Source organism: Gadus morhua, chromosome 11, assembly GCF_902167405.1.
Source record: "Gadus morhua chromosome 11, gadMor3.0, whole genome shotgun sequence".
Lineage (NCBI taxonomy): Eukaryota > Metazoa > Chordata > Actinopteri > Gadiformes > Gadidae > Gadus > Gadus morhua.
The window spans coordinates 20,719,258-20,739,559 of NC_044058.1; the positions used below are offsets into that span (position 1 = coordinate 20,719,258).

The 20,302-nt window shown below is 46.6% G+C and overlaps 1 protein-coding gene across 7 annotated transcripts in view; it reads left to right on the top strand.

The window, feature by feature from the left end:
• cobl (cordon-bleu WH2 repeat protein) overlaps positions 1–20,302 on the top strand; it is a 61,954-nt gene that overhangs the window by 8,667 nt on the left and 32,985 nt on the right. For 3 of the 7 annotated variants that reach the window (XM_030371507.1, XM_030371511.1, XM_030371513.1), the window contains exons 3-9: positions 3,766–3,946; positions 7,420–7,630; positions 10,122–10,350; positions 12,055–12,099; positions 12,768–12,856; positions 13,758–13,826; positions 19,343–19,522. In XM_030371507.1, coding sequence (XP_030227367.1) covers positions 3,876–3,946; positions 7,420–7,630; positions 10,122–10,350; positions 12,055–12,099; positions 12,768–12,856; positions 13,758–13,826; positions 19,343–19,522 — 894 coding nt within the window. In that variant the 5' untranslated portion in view covers positions 3,766–3,875. Of the gene's footprint in view, positions 1–2,189; positions 2,480–3,765; positions 3,947–7,419; positions 7,631–10,121; positions 10,351–12,054; positions 12,100–12,767; positions 12,857–13,757; positions 13,827–19,342; positions 19,523–20,302 lie in introns of those variants that run through there. The other 4 variants (XM_030371508.1, XM_030371509.1, XM_030371510.1 and 1 more) reach the window with 4 other exon arrangements.

The following is a 20,302-nucleotide window of genomic DNA, read 5'->3' on the forward strand; positions in this document are numbered from 1 at the left end:
ATTTTTAGTCCCGGCAGTTAAATACATACTCAGTGAAATCTCATAATTATTAGTGCTTCAGGGAGGGTTAATATATGTTGCGCTGTCTGGGACAATTACAGGTCTCTGTTCTCTCAGTAAATACGCCCCGTTGTTAACCACATAAACACACACCCATTACTGACAGGTGCACCTCACTTGGTTTACTGACTGACCCGTGTCCCTGACCTGCTGACCGGATGAATAGCTTCCGTTCATCAGTCTTGCGGTCTAGTTAATGGACTTTGGAGATGGCCAACCCCTTATTGTGGCCATTCCCCAGCATCACACCACGCTGCACTGAAAATAGCATTTATTTGTTTTTCTAATTTAGCCGCAACTGCATATTACATATTACAAGACTGCAGCGTATGGTGATGCTCGAATTATAAATCATTGCAGTGGGAAAGATTCACTGTTTTGAATATGTTCCAGCTGCCTCATTCCTCTACAAAGCTCACTCCCAAACGTGACGAATAAGTTCAATTTTTTCAGTTAGACCTTCCTTAACTTGAGCTATTTCCACGGGCAGAATGAAGGCTGCCTTAAAGTTTCTTTCCACAGTCAGGTTTATTTTATTTTCGGTGTTTTGAGTGCTATCAAGGTCATCTGATGGTTTAAACGGTAATGTTTTTGTATCCTCCAACGCTGTGACCTTCTGGGCTTAATGCTTCTCTAGTGTCCATCAGTCTGTCCATCTACCAGGCCATCTGTCTAACCACATGCTGTGTGGTTAGATACAAACTGTGTGAGGGACTTATAAAGCTGACAATGAAAGAGATTCAGATTACAGTTGTGACAGTCCACTTTGATGAGAATGTCTACCTGTATTCCTTACCCACCCAATATTATATTGACGATTTTCTAATGATATTTAACAGTTGGTAAGGAAGGTAAATCATTGAACTGTAAAGTTCTGAAATGAACACCAAAGTGAAAAGCTAATGGACTCAGACTTAGAAGTATGCTGTTAAAGGGCATGTCTTCTGGTCACTCAAGTTAAGTGCACAGAACAGGGTGGCTCTGAAAAGGTCTGTTTGTAGTACCCTCCCACCAAACGACTTTACACACACGCATCAAAAGTCAGGTGTGTGTGTGACCTATGGGATCACATTTGTAACCCAGTCAGTGCAGAGGCTCAGATGGTACTGCCCTGGCCTTGCCAGATGAGAAACTGAGTTTCCTGCTTTGCTCTCTCTCGCTCTCTCACACTCACACTCACACTCACACTCACACACACAATCACACACACGCACACTTTCCTTTCCCTTTAATCTGTTTTCTCTCTCAGACTCTGTGGGAGACCGGCCTTTTCCAAAGGAACTCTTTGTTTGTGTGTGGGTCTGTGTGTGCGTGTGACCCATAGAAAGGGAGAACGGGGAGAGATTGAGTGACTAATAGCCTTGGAGGGATAGGGACATCCAACTCATAGAGGGGCCACACAAATCAAAACCTTGGCTTATGGAAAGATCAATATCAGCTGCATTTTCTGTTTGTCAAACATCTCGCACGCACGCACGCACGCACGCGCACACACACACAGTTACGAAATGTATAAATGCATATGCAGTGGCTCAGCAAAGAGTGCCAACGCTTTGTACACAACTATTACAGAAGGCCATGCAATGCTGCTTATACTCCCAGCGTGTTCGTCTAACAATCTTTGACAGAGAGCAGGGATGCACCGATTGTGAAATTCTGGGCCGAAACCATTGTTTAAAACTAACAATTTGTCCGATGGCTGATTTAGATACCATCGTTTTAATTTCTTTGTTTAATCTTATGTTTATTTTTGCGATTTATTCCCCCTTCTGTGCCCTTTTTTACAATAAAAAATATGTTTTTCAGCCCTTCATCCTACAAATAAATTATACTTTTGTGAAGAATAACGGTTTCAGAATTGACGCAACACAACAGATCGACCAATGCCTCTGGTGAACCCATCACATTCACCGACTGACCAGTCGCACCAACCAGGCATTTATCGATGTCTCCCCACAGATCCCATGTTCAGCCCCTGAACATGAATCACATACCCTCTCCCGTCCACTACTCCCATTGCACGGGTCAGTGACACCACCCTGGGTCACAGCGGGCGAGTGTACCCATATCCGACTTGGCCGTTAATGGTTAACCAGGCGCGGGTTAGAGTCCGCATGCTGGGCCCTTCTCGGGTGCATTCCTGCCTCGTTCGCCTCTCCTGGACCACGCAGAGGTGGACGCAGGACGCGACACCCCCCAACGGAATAAAACCATATCCGGAACAGTCAGTACACGAGGCTATCAGAGGGGGAGAAACACACACATACACACTCAAACTCGCATACACTCAGATATGTGTACCCGCAAGCCCTTGAGACTGGATCTGTAATCTGGCTGACACGCTGCCTTTGGAAGGAAAGATAAACACAATCACAAGGACTGCTGCTGTTGCCGTGAGTTGGATGTGAGGTTATTTTTGGTAATTATACACAACTGTTATAATCCAAGGTTGTGGTGTCGTATTTGAATATTTCTCTGTCGCCGTTGAAGTCGTGAAGACCCAGACACTCTACAGTGGGTAGACAGTGAGCTGTTGGGGTGTTGTTGTCCCTTTTGGTGTGTGTGTGTGTGTGTGTGTGTGTGTGTGTGTGTGTGTGTGTGTGTGTGTGTGTGTGTGTGTGTGTGTGTGTGTGTGTGTGTGTGTGTGTGTGTGTGTGTGTGTGTGTGTGTGTGTGTGTGTGTGTCATGCAAAGGGCAGATTACACTGAGCTGAAGTGAGCTATAATAGGGGAGTAAGTCATTGACACCTGTGGCGGCTCCACTCGTAGTCGTTCTGCCTCATGCAGCACTTTCAGTTGGTTCAAAAAACAAGCGTTGTTCAAACACACTGCAATCGGGTCCAACGCACAGCGCACACACATTTATCATCGTGAGCACGGCTTCAAAGGTAACGCTACAAACAAGACACTTTATGCGTCGGTACAGTTATTAGGTCTACCTTATAGTTATAACATGGTTATATTGCGGTTTATACATATTTTATACTAGTTGATGATATAAACTGCTATATAATATGTTTAAACTAGTATATCACTTTAGGACTATTTTTTTATTCATTTGATCAACCCCTTTCAATTCCTTCCCTTTGTCAGGTGTGACAATGGTCATTACTAACAAGGAAAGCCAATTGCGATTTAATCAGAATCGCAATCCTTATCTTCTATGATTGTGAATTGTTACACAATTTCCAAAAATATTTCAGATTTTTCACTATATTATAATAATTTTGTAATTTGTCTCTTTAGTCCTCTGTTTGCTTTTGGGCGTTTACATTATTGCCATCGGTTTATATAATTCTTTCAAAAATAAACATTTAAAATCTTATTGACACTTTTCTCTGCTTTCATGCCATGACTTGCAACATCGCCCTACTTAGCACCCAGTGAACTAGGGTGCGTTCTTAAATAAGCACCTCTACGTGCTTAATCAGTACTACAGTTTGATTAGGGACTCTTTTTGAAGCGAGAATTGATTTTGAAGCGAATCGTGAGACACGGAAAGATTCCCACCCTCTAATAGAATCACCACGGCAACAACGTGGTCAAGAAATCCCCCTTGACAGCAAAGGCGAAACTCTCTCCTGATTATTTCCTACTCGGCCAACACCCAACACATCCGCCCCCAGGTTCAAACCATCCGTTAACATCAACACTAATAAATAATGTTCATTTTTTTGTTTTGTTTTTCCCGACCTTTTCCTTCCAGGAAAACCATGAAGCCGCGGGCCCCCGCCCCCCCCCCCGGCCCCTGAGCCCGCCCCGCGCCACATCTTCAGGAACGCCGTTCCCGACGGCGCCGGGGCCAAGGAGAACACCATGAGGACCTCGGTGTACGTGCACGTCACCTACCCCCAGGGCAACCAGACCAGCATGACCGTCGACGGCAGGTAGGAGTGACGGAGCGAGAGAGAGAGAGAGAGAGAGAGAGAGAGAGAGACTTTGGAGCTGTACAATGAACCTGTGACGCCTATCCTGGATATCATCCTCGTTCATCTTTACTGCTTTTCCATAGCATGGAAATGCACGATTGTGTGCATCCATGTAGGATCTTGGGATCGCTCTCAATCCTCCGTAACAAAGGATGTCTCTGAATCAGCAGCCGAAAGCGCACACTTTATTAAGGGAGGGGGACGGCAGTAGCTCAGGAGGTTGACTTTTAACCGGAAGGTTGCTAGTTCGATCCCCGGCGCCGAGTGTCAAGGTGTCCCTTAGCAAGACACCTCACCCTTACTGCTCCCGACGAGCTGGCTGTCACCCTGCATGGCGGACACCGCCGTCGTTGTGTGAATGTGTGTTTGAACGGTGGTAAGTCTCTTTGGATAAAAGCGCCTGCAAAATGCCCTCCATGTTAATGTAAACAACACAAAAATTGACCCGGGAGTCCCCAGGAAATGATGAGCACTGCAGTTCGACAGGCGAGTTTATCACTGATTGACAACACCTGAGTCAGCTGCTGACTCACCTGTATTCTAGTTACATCCCGAGTGCATCTGCCCCTCCTCTCTCTTCTATATGGAAATCACTGACCCCCCACACCCCCACAACCACAGTATCAGCTCTTTTTATTAGGGCAAAATTGCTAAGATATATTGCTCAGCCCTAGCACCTTGTCCTTGAGAGAAGCATTTATTGTTGATGGAAAGGCCAGCTCACCTGGCCATGTGAACTGAAAGTACATTCTGTATACACTTGTATTTGTTTAACCAGCACACACTATCAAGATGTTCCCCGCAATTAGCTATAAAATTGTATTTTTATAATCTGTATTATAGTTTATGTAGATTGTCAACACTATCAAGGTGTCAAAGCTTGTAAAATAATTACGATATTTGGATGTATATAGTGCATTGCCAGGGAGGCAATGAGGCTTTGCAAGTAGGAGACCGCAGACAGCAAAGTCTGCCCATCCGTTTCTCACACAGCCCTGGTAAACGGGGATCTGTAACCCGTGTGTTTCCACAGAGTTATTATTATTCTGCCTTTTTGTGTCTCTAATGAGCTACTGTCCTCTGGAGCATAAAATCAGGGGTAACCTCACTGGGACAGCACAACAAGAGGCTTCTGTTGATGTCCACGGAGCCCATCTAGGTTAGTGGGGGCACATTCTTGCAGACAGGGGGCGCTGTAATCAAACCTACCCTACGGCGGGGGTTGGTTTGTATATAGTGTCTGTTCATCTGTAGTTTGTTGTGGATGCATTGGTACTGAACCTAGTGTGTAACAAAGTCATTTTTGGTAATATAGCACAAGGAAATGACAATTTGCACTGGGGTGAAGTCATTGCGTCAAGAAGCGTTTTTCTGCGAGTTTGCGTGCAGCTTTAAATCGCCCAGGACTCTTTAAAGATAGAGTGTCATAAACCGCTGATTCACGTGGGCCCGACCTGCTGTTTGCAGTATCACGGTCACCTGCTCGTAGCGTGTGAGAGTCGGGGTAGAGTGTGCTGTCAGAGGCGTTCTGACAGCACTGATAAGGACGTTATGGGGGCTTATAAACCAATCAGCTTTAAAGCTGGTTTAGCTGATTAGAGCCTGGATCTGTGACTCAAAATCAGCTTGATGTACACTTTCTTGGATTGACAAAAGCAATTGACAATGGATCAGAATATTCATAAATTGTTTTTGTAAAGATGGTCGAGGAGGTTACTTTTTGACATAGAGAGGTGGATTAAATGCAATGAATCTGAGATTAGATTGTTTTTATGCTCTGATATGAAGATATCGTGTTCTGTGCCTCCGTTCTGTCTTTAATTTTCTTTGAATTGATATGGTCACATTTTAGTTTACCTTTTGATAATATATTGAATACTGTTGCAAATAATGATTTATATATCTACGGAGTGATTACTTGGAATTGTCAATATTTTGTTATGATTTATATGGAGAGAGATTATTCTTGTCGTCTTGGTAATTCCCCCTGGATGGGGGAATGGGTTTTTCATGTGTGCAGTGGAATGTTAAAATTCTGAATGTCTGCTTTACAAAGTTACTAATATATATATATATATATATATATATTTTTTTATGGGAATAGTGTGCAGAAGGATGACCTATAACACATTTGTTAGATTATACTTGTTGGTTTGCATTTAAAGCCATATTTTTGTTTTCCTTAGGTGTGTGTTTATGCTGTCTAAGTATATTGGCTATGGACTATGCAACATGTGTTTTATATTTTCAATGGTCTCTTCTTTCTTTCTTTCTTTCTTTCTTTCTTTCTTTCTTTCTTTCTTTCTTTCTTTCTTTCTTTCTTTCTTTCTTTCTTTCTTTCTTTCTTTCTTTCTTTCTTTCTTTCTTTCTTTCTTTCTCTCTTTCTTTCTTTTTCTCTTTTTCTTTCTCTCTATTTTCTTTTCTCTCTTTTTCTGTCTTTCGTTCTCTCTCTCTCTCTCCATCTCCCTCTCTCTGGCCCTCTCTCCATCTATCTGGCTTGCTCTCTCCTTTCTGTCATTCGATCTGGCAGTTCCCAGAAAGCAATGGCGACAGTCTATTGGTCTCTTTATCCTGGGATGGACAGCTAGCCCTAAAGGACTACCCCACCGCCTACTGCTCATCAGAACACACACACACACACACACACACACACACACACACACACACACACACACACACACACACACACACACACACACACACACACACACACACACACACACACACTTCTTTGTGTTAGTAGGAGGCCGTGAGTTGTTGGCTACTGCCTGTGTTTTCATCATGAAAACATTTATAAGTGACTTCCGCTGTTATCCCGTCATTCTTGTTTGCTTTCGATTTTTCAGACATTTCCCAGCAATTCTTATAAATATGGCATATAACCAAGTTTTGTCTGTGTAAAAAATGAATGTTTATGTAAAGTTTATTTTAAAACAAAAGTGCTTATGATTGTAATCTGAATTCAAGAAGACGGGGAAAGTCCTGTTGAATTTAAAGTGTGCACCACAATGATGTCAAACAGGTTCCTTTGTACCGCAACTCGTGCCCGTTACGCTCACCGCAACGAGTTGGCGATTAAAACCATTCTTTTCTGTAGTCTTCTGCAATTAGCGACCGCTCACAACAGCAGTTTCGTTTCAGGACCAGACGGGGAGAGTTACACCCTCTCTCATTGTACGGGGCATCAACGACTCCATCTGTCACAGCTAAAACCACCGGCCCGTGTAACTTAACGCCCCGCAAGGACTCTCTACTTCCCCGCTTTTCCCCTGCACCACCTCTCTTTCGTCTCGTTCTTAACTCGTATTTTAATCCACCCCTTTTGTCTCCCACCGCCCTCCATCTCCCTCTCTCCCTCAATCCCCCACTCCCTCTCTCCCCCTCCTCCCCCTCCTCTCCCTCTCTCCCCCCCCCTCCCCCGCGCTCTGCAGTAAGGCTCTGATGGACCTGAGGGTGGAGCTGTGCAGTCGTCAGCACCTGAACCCGTCCCTGCACACCCTGGAGCTGCTGTCCCCGGAGGGCCTCCCGCTGGCCTTCAAGCCCAACGCGCTGCTGGGCTCCCTGGACCTCGCCCGCATCCTCATCAAGGAGAAGGACGTGAGGAAGGAAGGGCTGCGCAGGCCGGCGCCCAAAATACCCGAGGTGAGTGAGTGTGCGGGCAGGGACGGCACTACACACCTGAGGCTCTCCACCTGTCGCCACCCATCTGTGGGTCTCCACCTGTCGCCCTCCACCTGTGGGACTCCACCTGTGGCTCTCCAGTCTCCACCTGCCTGCCCGGCTTGGTGGAGCGGCAGGCGGGTGCGTGCGTGCCCTCGGTGTAGCTACAGCGTGCGCCGCGTTAGCATGCTCCCCTTGTTTTTTTTTTAAAGTTATTTAAAAGGGACAGTGTACGTTAATCGACATGTCCATTGCATAGGACATGTGAATGTAACCGATTTAGCTATTCAAACATTTTGTGTGTGTGTGTGTGTGTGTGTGTGTGTGTGTGTGTGTGTGTGTGTGTGTGTGTGTGTGTGTGTGTGTGTGTGTGTGTGTGTGTGTGTGTGTGTGTGTGTGTGTGTGTGTGTGTGTGTGCGTTAGCATGCTAGCCTAGCGTGTGTCCCTTTGCATGTGGTGTGCTGTGATGTTTGTTTATTTATTCATTGGAATTGGTTTGTTCGTTCCCGTGCATGACTGATTTTAATGGATGTCGGCCTTCCGGAACGTATGCAATGGTTTGAGGAGGTAGTTTGAAGCCGTTGTTTGGGGTGTGGTGCGTGAGCAGGCTGGATGGGGAGAAGGCAAGTGGATACATGACACATATGGAGGAAGTGGGGTTGATTATATGTGGAATTTTAATGGAGATTTAAATGCCAGAAGATGACCTAGACTTGCTGTTCATCACCCCTGCATGACCTTCCTAAAGCCTCTTGCGCTAAGAATGCACTGATAGATCGCTCTCCACAGTTTTGCATGTGTTTTTAATATTTTATGGTTTTCTTTTATTCATGCCTTTCTTTATCGACCCGCGCTTGCAGCTGTCAGTAGCCCCCTTGTTGTACACTTGTTATACAGCATTTTAGATCTTGCGTAACACCGTTGCTACCCCAACTCCCCGCTCACCCACCCACCCACCCACCCTCTGTCTGTTCCCCTGCTGTCCGCTGGCAGGGAGCGAGGCCAGCCAAGCCTCTCAGGGCCGATGCCAAGGTAGGACGTTGCTGCAGCCCACGCTGACCCACCCCGGCTTCAGTGTGCATTTCTTCGTCCCATCGCTCTCACGTACTTTCCTGCGCTCTTTCTCTTCTCCCTGTTGCCCAATCTGTGCGGTTAACCTTTCCTCCCTTCTTCATTGTTCTCATTCCCGATGATACTATCCCTTTCATGTCCTTTCTCTTTTTTATCCTCCTTCCTTTCTTTCTACCTCTCCTCCCACTCTCTCTCTCCGGATGTCTCTCTCTTGCTCTCTCGCTCTTCTCTCTCTCTCCCAACGTCTCTATCTCTCCCTCTCCCCCCACTCTCTCTCTCTCCCCCGCTCTCTCTCCTCCTCGTCTCTTTCCCTCTCTCTCTCTCCCCCGAAGTCTCCTCATCTCTCTTTCATTGTGAATAATTGATGAGCTCCTCACCTTTAGTTACCATGCATTATTCCTCTCTCTCTCTCTCTCTCTCTCTCTCTCTCTCTCTCTCTCTCTCTCTCTCTCTCTCTCTCTCTCTCTCTCTCTCTCTCTCTCTCTCTCTCTCTCTCTCTCTCTCTCTCTCTCTCTCTCTCTCTCTCTCTCTCTCTCTCTCTCTCTCTCTCTCTCTCTCTCTCTCTCTCTCTCTCTCTCTCTCTCTCTGACCCCCACACATGGCCCTGGTCCACGAGGCCAATGGTGTCCCTGCAGATCTTGTTAGTCATCACTCTTTCATGTCCGACTCTTAACTAATTTCCGGCAGTTAGAGCACAACTCTGTCCTTGGCGTCTGAAACAGTGCGGTGCTGATAGCGATGATGATTGGTCCGATTTATTCATACATACCTTCATCCATCTGGATGTGACGATTACACGCGGAGCAAATCATGTGAGTTGTAGACTTGAAGTACTACACCGGGTAGATTCCCCTGCTCCTTGACTGCTGAGTGGGGTGCTTGTGGCGGAGGAGGTTATCCCGAGCGAAGGACATGCTGCACTGCTGTCCTGCGCCACTTCAGTGATAAGGGGCCACTGGGCAACATGGAGGGCCCGGGGCCGTGCTGAATAACAGAACAACAAGCAGCTCTGTGGGGCCTTACATGCTTGCATTGTGTACATATATACATACATACATACATACATACATACATACATACATACACATACATACAAATTCAAATTCAAAAAAACTTTATTTGTCCCCAGGGGGCAATTGAATACATACATACATACATACGTGGAAAAAGTGAAATGCAACTTTTGTTTTTCCTGGTTGCTCTTTGCTGTACTGAATGATGCCTACTTACTAGACCCAGAAACCTAACCCGATTTGTGACACTTTATTTTGTCGTTTGTTTGGATCTTTATTCATCAGGGCGTGGCAGAGCTCCTTGTTGGAATGGCTTTGGACGAATTTCAATAACAATACTTTCTCTCTCTCTCTCTCTGTCTGTCTCCCGCTCCCTCCCCCCCCATCAGAAAACGGTGCGTCTGGTGGTGAACTACCACCGCACCCAGAAGGCGGTGGTGCGGGTCAACCCTCTGGCGCCCCTGGTGGACCTGCTGCCCGTCATCTGCGACAAGTGTGACTTCAACCCCGCGCGCGTGCTGCTGCTGAGGGACAGCCTGAGCGGCCACGAGCTGCCCCTGGACCAGTCACTGGCCCAGCTGGGCATCAAGGAGCTCTATGTGCACGACCAGAGCCTGGGTAAACCACACACAGCTGGCCCGTCCACGGCCATACACAGCGATACACACAGCACAGTGTGTATCGCTATCGTCCTCCTGGGGTGGCGGTGTCAAGGGAGGTTTTGGTTTGTGTCTGTGTAGGTCTTAGTCGCGGTCACAGTCTCATAGGGTTTAAAACGCCTCAGGCCATGTTTAAGGATACCCCTCAAGGCTCGAAAGGGAAAGGAATAGTCCCCCAAAAAACCCAGGGAACAAGACCTCGGAAGGACTCCGTTTGGTGGACTCATTTGAAAACAAATGAGGATGTATGTTTGCTTTTTCTTGAGGTCCCCAATGAAAATAACCAAAAAGAACGACACAGAATCAAGCGTTAATCAATTTGACCTTCATTTTCCTTAAACTATCAGTGGAATATGTTCAAGGGTAAGGAGGGCACCACGCACCAGCCAGGGTGGAAAAGTTAACATTTTCTTTCTCAGGAAACCTTGACAATGACCTCAAATGATGTGGCAGGTCCTCAGATTGTGTTTCCAGGCCAAATCCCTGAATGTAGTCGTATATTCCTCTGCATTTAAATCCTGGTGCAAACAAAGAAAGGATTGTAGCTTTTGATTTAATCTTTGGCTATGTCCACGACGAGATACAATTACTGAAACCTTATCCTTTCGTTTTCTTTGTGATATGTATTGCTGCTTATATTAAGGTAACAGTTTTGCAATGTCAGTGGAAGATACAATACCACCAAGTAATTAGTGAAAAAAAAAACAAAAAAAAAACTGGCTACCCTTGAAGGCAGTTCATTGTTTGAACGATAGTACAGGCATGAGACCTTGTTATGAACGTAGCCTACTAAATGAAATAGAGATTACTTTATATGATAGTGTGTATATAATGTGTTCCTTGATGAACAACCATTGAACCTGAATTGGCTGAATTCAATTAGCCCCTTTGAGACAGTACCGCGTCGATAGCATCTGTTTTCAACCTCCAACCTGTTGAAGGTCCGACCAGCCAGTAATATGTCCACGGGCAGTCGGGCGTATGCTCTTTATTTTTACCTGTTTATGAAACTCTTGCGACACGCAACACTGGTTTCTATTATTGTAAACTTGAGGATCCTGTGTCACAGTTGGGTGCACACACAGCCCTACCCAGTACACCCATAAGCACATTCTCCAAGAATAAAAGTATAACCCGGCCATAATCAAAATAAATCATCTACCAAAGTTTCCACATTGGCAGTGTTTTATGATCTCTTTTTTTTTTTTACTTTAAAGGCCATGCCTGAATAGAATCTTGGTAAATAGAATCTTACGAAATGTATTAGCATAGCGGCTAGCAGGGAGCTAGCAGCATTAAACGAGCGCGGATGAGCCTGTAAGCTTTAATGAGCTGTCTCATCACTGGTTAAAGTTCAGCTCGTAATGTTATAATGTTAGGATGCATCGCCATAGAGACTGCCCTCGGTCTCCGGGGCTCCGTCATACCGCGATGTAATGTGTACTTTCTAATTTTAGCTCCTGCCTCTCATTGGCCCGAGTATTTACAGTTGATTCGGAGTGACTGATACAGTTACTGACATTCCGATTTCAACACAACGCACGATTGGCCGATAACACAATCAACGTTGGAGTAATGTCATACTATGACTTTCATTAGCCAAAAGTAAAAGGATAAACATACTCTTGTCTGTCTAATGGTCTGTGATGTTGTTTCTTTTCAGTACTCCAGCCTAAAATGGCTTCTGCCCCTGCTCTTAACTACTCAGGTATTACACAGGAACTATGTTTGTTTCCTGCCTGTAGTCTCCCCAGGTCTGTGGCTGAAACGCAAATCCTAACACACCCTGCTTATTAACCACCTGCTTTGTGTTTTGTGTGTGTCATTATGTCTTTCAGTTTACATTACTAACAATTATTGGGTTTTAGTTTGGCGTTGGCTGGGCTTGCGTTAACCATCACTTTTCCTACATGGAGAAGGCCCTTGTGCTTTTATATCAGCTGCACTTAGTCAGTATTTTGGGATGTTTTTTTCAATAACAACTTAATGGGGGGTGTAATGAGCATGAGAATAACCGCTTTATCGATTGCCTTAAACCAAAAACAGGGTTGTTGAATCATAATGATCTGGTTAATTGCATCAGTGGATAATTAAGATTATGGTTTGAAACTGTTGAAGAAAAACCAAGCTATGTAATGGTGCCCTCTAGTGGCCCGTTTTAATGGGAATGCACTGTTTTAAGTAACTGCCAGTTTCCCATCTAGATGACGCTAAGAAGTTGGAGATATTCAGAATTGGAATTGTGTTTTTACATCCCAATGCCTCGAAGTAGCACCCAATAACCCCCCTAATCAAGGAATTAGCTTTCTACTCACTTCTATCTTCACCAGACTGTATTAGTGATACATTTTAACTTGAGCTTTTTGTCTTCTCTAGACTCTATGAGCTCCAGCAATCTCAGTGTGGGGACAGCGGAGAAGAGAGGCTTCCTGGGAATCTTCCGCTTCAACTCAAGGAAATCCAAGGTAAGCCTCTTATTATCGTTCTCAGGATTGTTGTCGATTGTATGTATTTACTACACTGATGTAACTTATAGCAGCTACCAAATAACAATGAATGATATGAGCTAGACTCATGTCTACACTGTGCCTCTGTGAAGGGCGTTTAGCTTATTGAACGTACAGAATATTTATGAATGATATGAGCTACTCCAATGTTTACCCTGCTAAACTGCCTCTGTGAACGTGGTTTTATTGTATAACATTGATGTACTGTTTACAAGGAAAGGCACTCAAAATAGTGTGTAGTGTCTCTATATAGAACAGGCTCAACACAAGTTTATGACATGTATGGATGCCAGAGACCTTTATTGCATGGGAACCTTTCATTTCTACTAATAAAGGTCGATGATTTAAAGAGTTGAGGCTCCCGTTGGACTACTGGGACTACTGATTTACCGGTAGTTTACAATAGATGGCACCAGTTGCACATTTTCTACATGACCCGTAGCCCGCATGAGGTCATCAAGTTAAAAATCCAATTTGAAACCAAGTGCTTCTGTGTAAAACATCTGTGGTAGAGAACTTCGGAGAGATGAGTGCATGCTTGATTCAATTTGGACTTGTTACTTGTGTGTCTGCCGTGTGTGTCATCTGGTGTCGCAACATCGCATGCAAAACACCTTGTTGACTTTTATGCTTACCAGACCCCCTGCTGAATAAGTGTTGGACACACCTGTCCTCTGCTTATTGAGACTGACTTGAAGGGGGATTTACAGGGCCCTGCCCCAGAACGAATGCAACCTGAAGGCATTTGTTAAAGGGGGGGTCAGTGGTGTTCTGCACTCCTTCCATTGGAAGGGTAACCCATGTTGCTGCATGGCTGACTGCGTGAAAGCTGCATGTTAGCTGTGCCTTCCCATTGCAGGCTGAGGAGGCTATGGATACTGATTGCACGGATGCTAAATCTATGCAGAGTACAGACGCACCCTCCAACGTAAGTACTACTAACTAACTACTAACAACTGTCCTGGTTACTTGTGTTTGTCGTAGGGCAGTGGCATGTGTAATAGCATGTATCAAAGCTGCATTGTGCACAGTTTTGTCTCTGATACCAGAATGGCTGATGAGATCAACATTTATATCTAGAGTCGTTGAAGCTTAGATACCGGCTTGGTCAACGATGTTTGAAAATGCTGGAATAAACAGGCTGACAATAAGGGATGACCTTTGGTACTATGTCTTGCATCATTTGTTAACACAGTATGAATAAATCTTAATACATGTCAAGTATCCAATCGCTGTGACTTTCGATGTGTTTTTGTTTCAGCCGTTGAGTATCTCTGTGCCCAGTTAAGATAAAACTACTTTTTAAATTACTTTCATAATTTCATTATTTCCTTGTTATTTTCATATTGCAGAATGGGCCTTCATCACAAAGGATCAAAATAGGTGGACACAGTTGGAGGTTGTTAAGTAGGGGCACTGGTATTTCTAACCAGAGCCATAATTAACATTACAAGACACACCTGTATTCATCTATACTATTACACAATCTGTGATGAAGGCCTACAGCGGATTTGATTCTAGTGTTATTGGTGTTATTCTGCATTCAGCCCTACAGGGGGCAGCAACAGCCTGACAGTTTAGGGAGACGCCATGACACAATGACTTTGTACGGTTCTCCTCAATTTCAATATGCCGTCCAAGATAAGCACATGGAGATGCACGCACACTAACACACTCACACGCACACAAGAAGCCTTTCTCCTGTTTAATAATATATGTGAAATGTAAGCCAAGGCTAATATGAACTGACAAGGATCCAACCGCTGAAGCCTCTGGATTTCAACCTTTAAGAACATTTCAGTTGTTTTTTTCTCTTCATGGAGACAACAAGCAGGTTGTCTCATCTCTCTCTCATTGTTCTATACTTGGACAGGTGGGTTAATGTGACGGTTGAATTGACCATTTGTTGTTCCACCGCCACATTGTCATACTCTAAGGACATCATCACCCTTACAGTGATTGACAGAAATCCATAAATCTCGGCTTTTTTTTATGAGTTATCAGGGTGTGCATTAGCCGACAGGAAATCAGGTTCCATGAAATCTATTGCAACGTCACGTAATGTCATTTTAAAGTTTTTCCTTGTTCCCGTCATACCGTTTTAAGGGGCGGAGTCTTTCCTCCCTCCCGGCTATGTACCTAAGTGGCAAACGAATCACAGCGGCCTTTGGATACTCGCATGTCCAAAGACTGCAGCGGAATAAAACTATGCTTGTTTCGGACTTGGGGGAGTAGAAAACAAACCAAACCATGACATATCTGCGACATGTTATGGTTATCATGTGCTTTGAGATGCTGCTGTCCATCACGCCAGAGCAGGCAGGGCGAGGCACTGCATTAAGCAGAGCTCTGGCTGTTATTGCCATAACTCAATCCCCTTTATTACATTTGGGCTGGCAGACTACCCCCCCCCCCCCCCCCCCACACACCCCATCTGCACCCGGCTCGGATCAATACTCAGTTTGATTGGGTTATCCAGGGAACAGGGCCGCCCTGTTCTGGACACGTCCATCCCGGCATCAGGGCTGGCGTCTTCTTCTTCTTCTACGTCTGTCTTCTTCGCTGTCTTCACTGTCTTCTTCGCTGTCTTCACCATCTTCTTCGCTGTCTTCTTCGCTGTCTTCTTCACTGGCTTCTTCGCTGGCTTCTTCGCTGGCTTCTTTACTATCTTCACTGTCTTCTTCGCTGTCTTCTTCACTGTCTTCTTTGCTGCTTTTTATTCTCTTTGTTCTCGGCCCCCTGACAAACATTGTGTGTGTGTGTGTGTGTACGAGCGTGTGTGTAATTATGTGTACGTGTCTATGTGTGCCCCATGCTTCACACAACGCAGCGCCCGTTGTGTTCTACATCACCCTCTGCATGATTACAGCATGATGCGCCATTCCCCATCTTCACCATCATCCTCTTCACCCTCAGCCTCTGTCTGCTATCCTCTGCTGTTCTTCCTCTTTCTGAGCTATTATTTTAGATAGCCTCCTAGCTACCTTATCCCCCCCAGAGGGGAGGCTCCATGTTACGTCTCCGTGCGCCTCCTCTAGCACTATATTCCCCTTGTTTATCTCCTGTAACCAATGGAGAAGAGGAGGTGGACACGGTGTCTTTGTTTTGGTAGAAAGGTGACGCCAACCAGGCGCCTACAGCCGGCCTCACCGTGCTGATAAGGTCACCCGGTCGCCGTACAGCGTGCTCTCAAATCCCCCGAAGCACCCTGGAGTCAAGCGCCACACAAAGGGAGAGCTCTGTTTTGGCAGAGCCTCTGGTTCTTCACCTTAGGCCTCCTCTGATCTTATCACAACATGACAGTAGGCTTTCTATGGGCCTGAGCCTCTCTCCCTCGCTCTCTCTCTCGATCTCTCGGCCTTGATTGGCCTCTTAAGCCGCACATTGGACCACACAGATGCACACATACACAGACACACACACACGCACACATCTACTAATACACACACACACACACACACACACATACGCACGCGCCTTTATCAATGTCCATTAGGGCCAATGATAAAAGGTTAGGCCCTCACTGATAATAGCCAAGGTAGAGTAGGTAATCTGATGCCTCTGTCTGCGCTGACATCACTCAACGTGTGTGTGTGTGTGTGTGTGTGTGTGTGTGTGTGTGTGTGTGTGTGTGTGTGTGTGTGTGTGTGTGTGTGTGTGTGTGTGTGTGTGTGTGTGTGTGTGTGTGTGTGTGTGTGTGTGTGTGGTCCCATGCCTCATTGACAGGAACCACCATGTACACTAAGCCACAAAGCCAATGTGTTCAAAGTATTCTCTGGCTTTTAATTAAAGGAGGCTGGCATCAGCACTTGTTGTTCCACTGTGTTCTGGTGGTAAACACATGGCATGAGAATCACGTTTCCTCTGATTTGTTTCCTTTGAGGAAACTCATACAGTTTTGGATCATATCAGATGTGATCCTGTGTTGTCAAGAGTCAATTGGCACAAAGCTTTTCAAGATGCACCAAAATGCTTTTCTTGGTTAGAGAGAAAATGTGGCATTGATTTGTGCTATTTTTTACTATTCTTCGAGTGTTCCTCCAGGAACTGTCCCTGCTCAACGCGTCTAAGTAGAACACCCTCTGATATTATTTTGTTCTTTCCCTCCACTCGCTCCATCTGGTCTCACAAAAACATAAGATCCATAAGCTGAATTCTTTAGATGAGAGAGAGAGAGAGAGAGAGAGAGAGAGAGAGAGAGAGAGAGAGAGAGAGAGAGAGAGAGAGAGAGAGAGAGAGAGAGAGAGAGAGAGAGAGAGAGAGAGAGAGAGAGAGAGAGACTGAGAGAGAGAGAGACTGAGAGAGAGACTGAGGGACTGCCCTGGCTAAACTCTCTCGCAAGGAAGTGAAACACATGAGCACTGTGCAGTGTGAAAAGTTCATCGGCTGGGGCTTGGCTTCTGCCCTAGGACTTCACGCACGCACACGCACAAAATCAGACATGCGCATACAAATGCCCACAAGCGTACACACTCAAACTAACTAAATAAATACACGCGCACACACTAAACACACGCGCACACACACATGGAACACCCAATTGGTTACCCGCTTAAGGCAGTTGGCTCCTTGAGAAGGGCCCTTCTGTGACTCAGCGTTTAGACGTCTGCTGCCTCCTCCTCCCTCTTCTCCTCCTCCTCCCGCTCCTCCTTCTCCTCCCCGCTATTATCCTCCTCCCTCTTCTCCTCATTCTCCGCCTCCTCCTCCCCCTTATTATCCTCCTCCTTCTCTCCTTCTCCCCCTCTCCTCCTCCCGCTCCTCCTTCTTCTCCTCCACCTCCCCCTGCTCCGCCTTCTCCCCCTCCCCCTCATTCTCCTCCTCCTCCCCATCCCGCTTATTCTCCTTCTCCTCTTCCTCCCTCTCCCCCTCCTCCTCCTCCTTCCCCTCTTCTTCCTCCTCCTCCTTCTCCTCCTCATTCTTCTCCTCCCCCTCCCTGTTCTCCTCCTTCTCCCCCTTCCCCTTCTTCTCCTCCTTCTCCTCCTCCTCCCTCTTCTCCTCCCTCTCCCCCTCCTCCTCCTCCCTCTCCCCCTTTTCCTCCTCCTTCCTCTCCCCTTATCATCCTCCTCCTCCTCCTCCTCCTCCTCCTCCTCCTCCTCCTCCTCCTCCTCTTCCTTCTCCTCCTCCTCCCCATCCCGCTTATTCTCCTCCTCCTCCTCCTCCTCCTCCTCCTCCTCCTCCTCCTCCCTCTCCCCCTTCTCCTCCCCCTCCTCCTCCTCCTTCACATTCTCCTCCTAATAGCTCCAGCCATCCTCATGGTTCCCAGACTGCGGCCTCCATGTTGCTCTTGGCCTTCCCTTAACCCGGCCGCATGCGTTCCAGCACATTCACAGTCCGCTTGTGGGCGACTCTGTCGGGTCTCTCAAGTGGATGGGTTTATTTATTTATTTTTGGGTGGGTGGTGGGGGGGGGGGGTGAATCATAATTTCCCATGATCCTCCTGTCCCGACACATGGGAGAAATATGCTCTCTTGTTCTGGTTGCAGGCGCACACCAGGTGTTGTCCTTGAATCTCTTTTCTAGGTACTCGGTGGACGAGCGCCACCGTGATCGTAAAAAAACGAATACCCGGAATTAGGGCCGGCATGGACGTCTCGCACGTTGCAGAGCGAAGGGAATATCAAAGTCGAATCTGCATCGCACTCCCCTTCAACCAAGTCCCGCCCTCTTGATATTTAGTCCACAGGGAACTTAGCCATCAGAAGAACCAAAGCCCTCCCCACTGAGCGGTCGCTGCTCCGCGTCCAATTATTTCTAATGACCTGGACTTTATGTTCCCCCTCGTTTGCTTTTTTTTTCTCCTTTCTTTCTTTCTTTTGGTCCCCCTCCTTTCTTCTCTGTCTCTCCTTTTTGCTTTGGTTTCATGCCGTGTCCAGACATTGTCTGAAACCATCAATTAATCGGCCCTATAAAGCACGGCTCTCCTCCTCTTAGACCGTGCCACTGGGAGCGGGGTGAGCGCAAGGTTGAGCTTGTGTCATTTGGAGTCCACCCCCATCACATCCTTGTTCTCGCCAAATGGATTCTCCCTCAACCGTAGCGGGCCAAGCCTTTGGGACGGGGTCCAGACTTTCAGGAATACTTCAAACTGGGTGCCGAAGTTCTCTCTTGAAACGCCACTTCGGAGCGACGGTTTCCAGTTAAGATTGGGGATCGTCGTTATAGTAACAAGTCAACATACCATTTATCGGAATCGACCAATGAGTCTTAGCCAGCCCAATCAAAGAAGTGTTACCTTTGGACCATGAGTTGCAATTTAGGCCATTAACGTGTACATTCAGTGCACTTAGCCAACGCTGTTTCTATACCTACAGAAATGGTCACTGCCTTTGTTAAGAAATCACAAAATGGGCGCAACACCACCATGGCAACCTCCGTTGTCATGCGTGGTCATGTTTGTCCCGTAACAAGTGTGTCTTCCTACCCCCCCCCCCCCCCCCCCCCCAGGGTTTATCCACGGCGTCGGTGGCCTCTGAAGCGCGGCCCAGCACTCTGGGCCAGTCCCAGTCGGCCATGAACCTCTCCAGGACGTCTCCCAAGAGCGATGCCAAGAAACGGAGGGCTCCGGCCCCCCCACCCACCCCAGCCACCTCCTCCCTGGGACAGTGCAGCCTGGACGGCTATCAGGTAGGAGGGACGGCTCTCGAGACTCACAAAACGTACATTTTCCCTGGGGTAGATGACGATGCATGCACAAGAAAGGAAGCCGGATTAAGGTTGTGCACACACAGATGTTGCACGCACGCACGCACACATGCGCACACACGCGCTCACACACACACACACACACACACACACACACACACACACACACACACACACACACACACACACACACACACACACACACACACACACACACACACACACACACACACACTATAAGCCTCGCATTGGTCACTGGGAAGTCGCCATCATAATAAGAGTCTGGTCTGAGGCATGTGCAAAGCGTTTAACGGCCAATCAGGGTTAACTTGAGCCATTCGACCGCTGCATCGCATCTGTTTTCCCTCCCTTGTACTGAGCTGAGATTCAACACCACTGGGTCAGGCTGACCTGTATCATCTCTTTATGGCTCCACAGTGGCATGATGATGTTGTTTTGCAACAAAATAAACAGAATTATTATTTTCCTGTGTGTGTGTGTGTGTGTGTGTGTGTGTGTGCGTGTGCATGCGTGCGTTGGCCTGCAGGAGGGAGTTTAGCGGATGCAGGTGTTATTGGTGGGGGGGAATCGCTCTCAGCCAGCACGCTGGATTGTTGATTACATAGCTGATGTCACACCTCCGGTGTGAAAGTGTGTGTCCCCAGCCCTCCGGGGCACTCATTTCGTTTTGTCACGGTGACATTCGGAGAATACTATCAGCCCTTTGTTTGGTTTGGCAAAAATGTGGCACCGTATCTGACT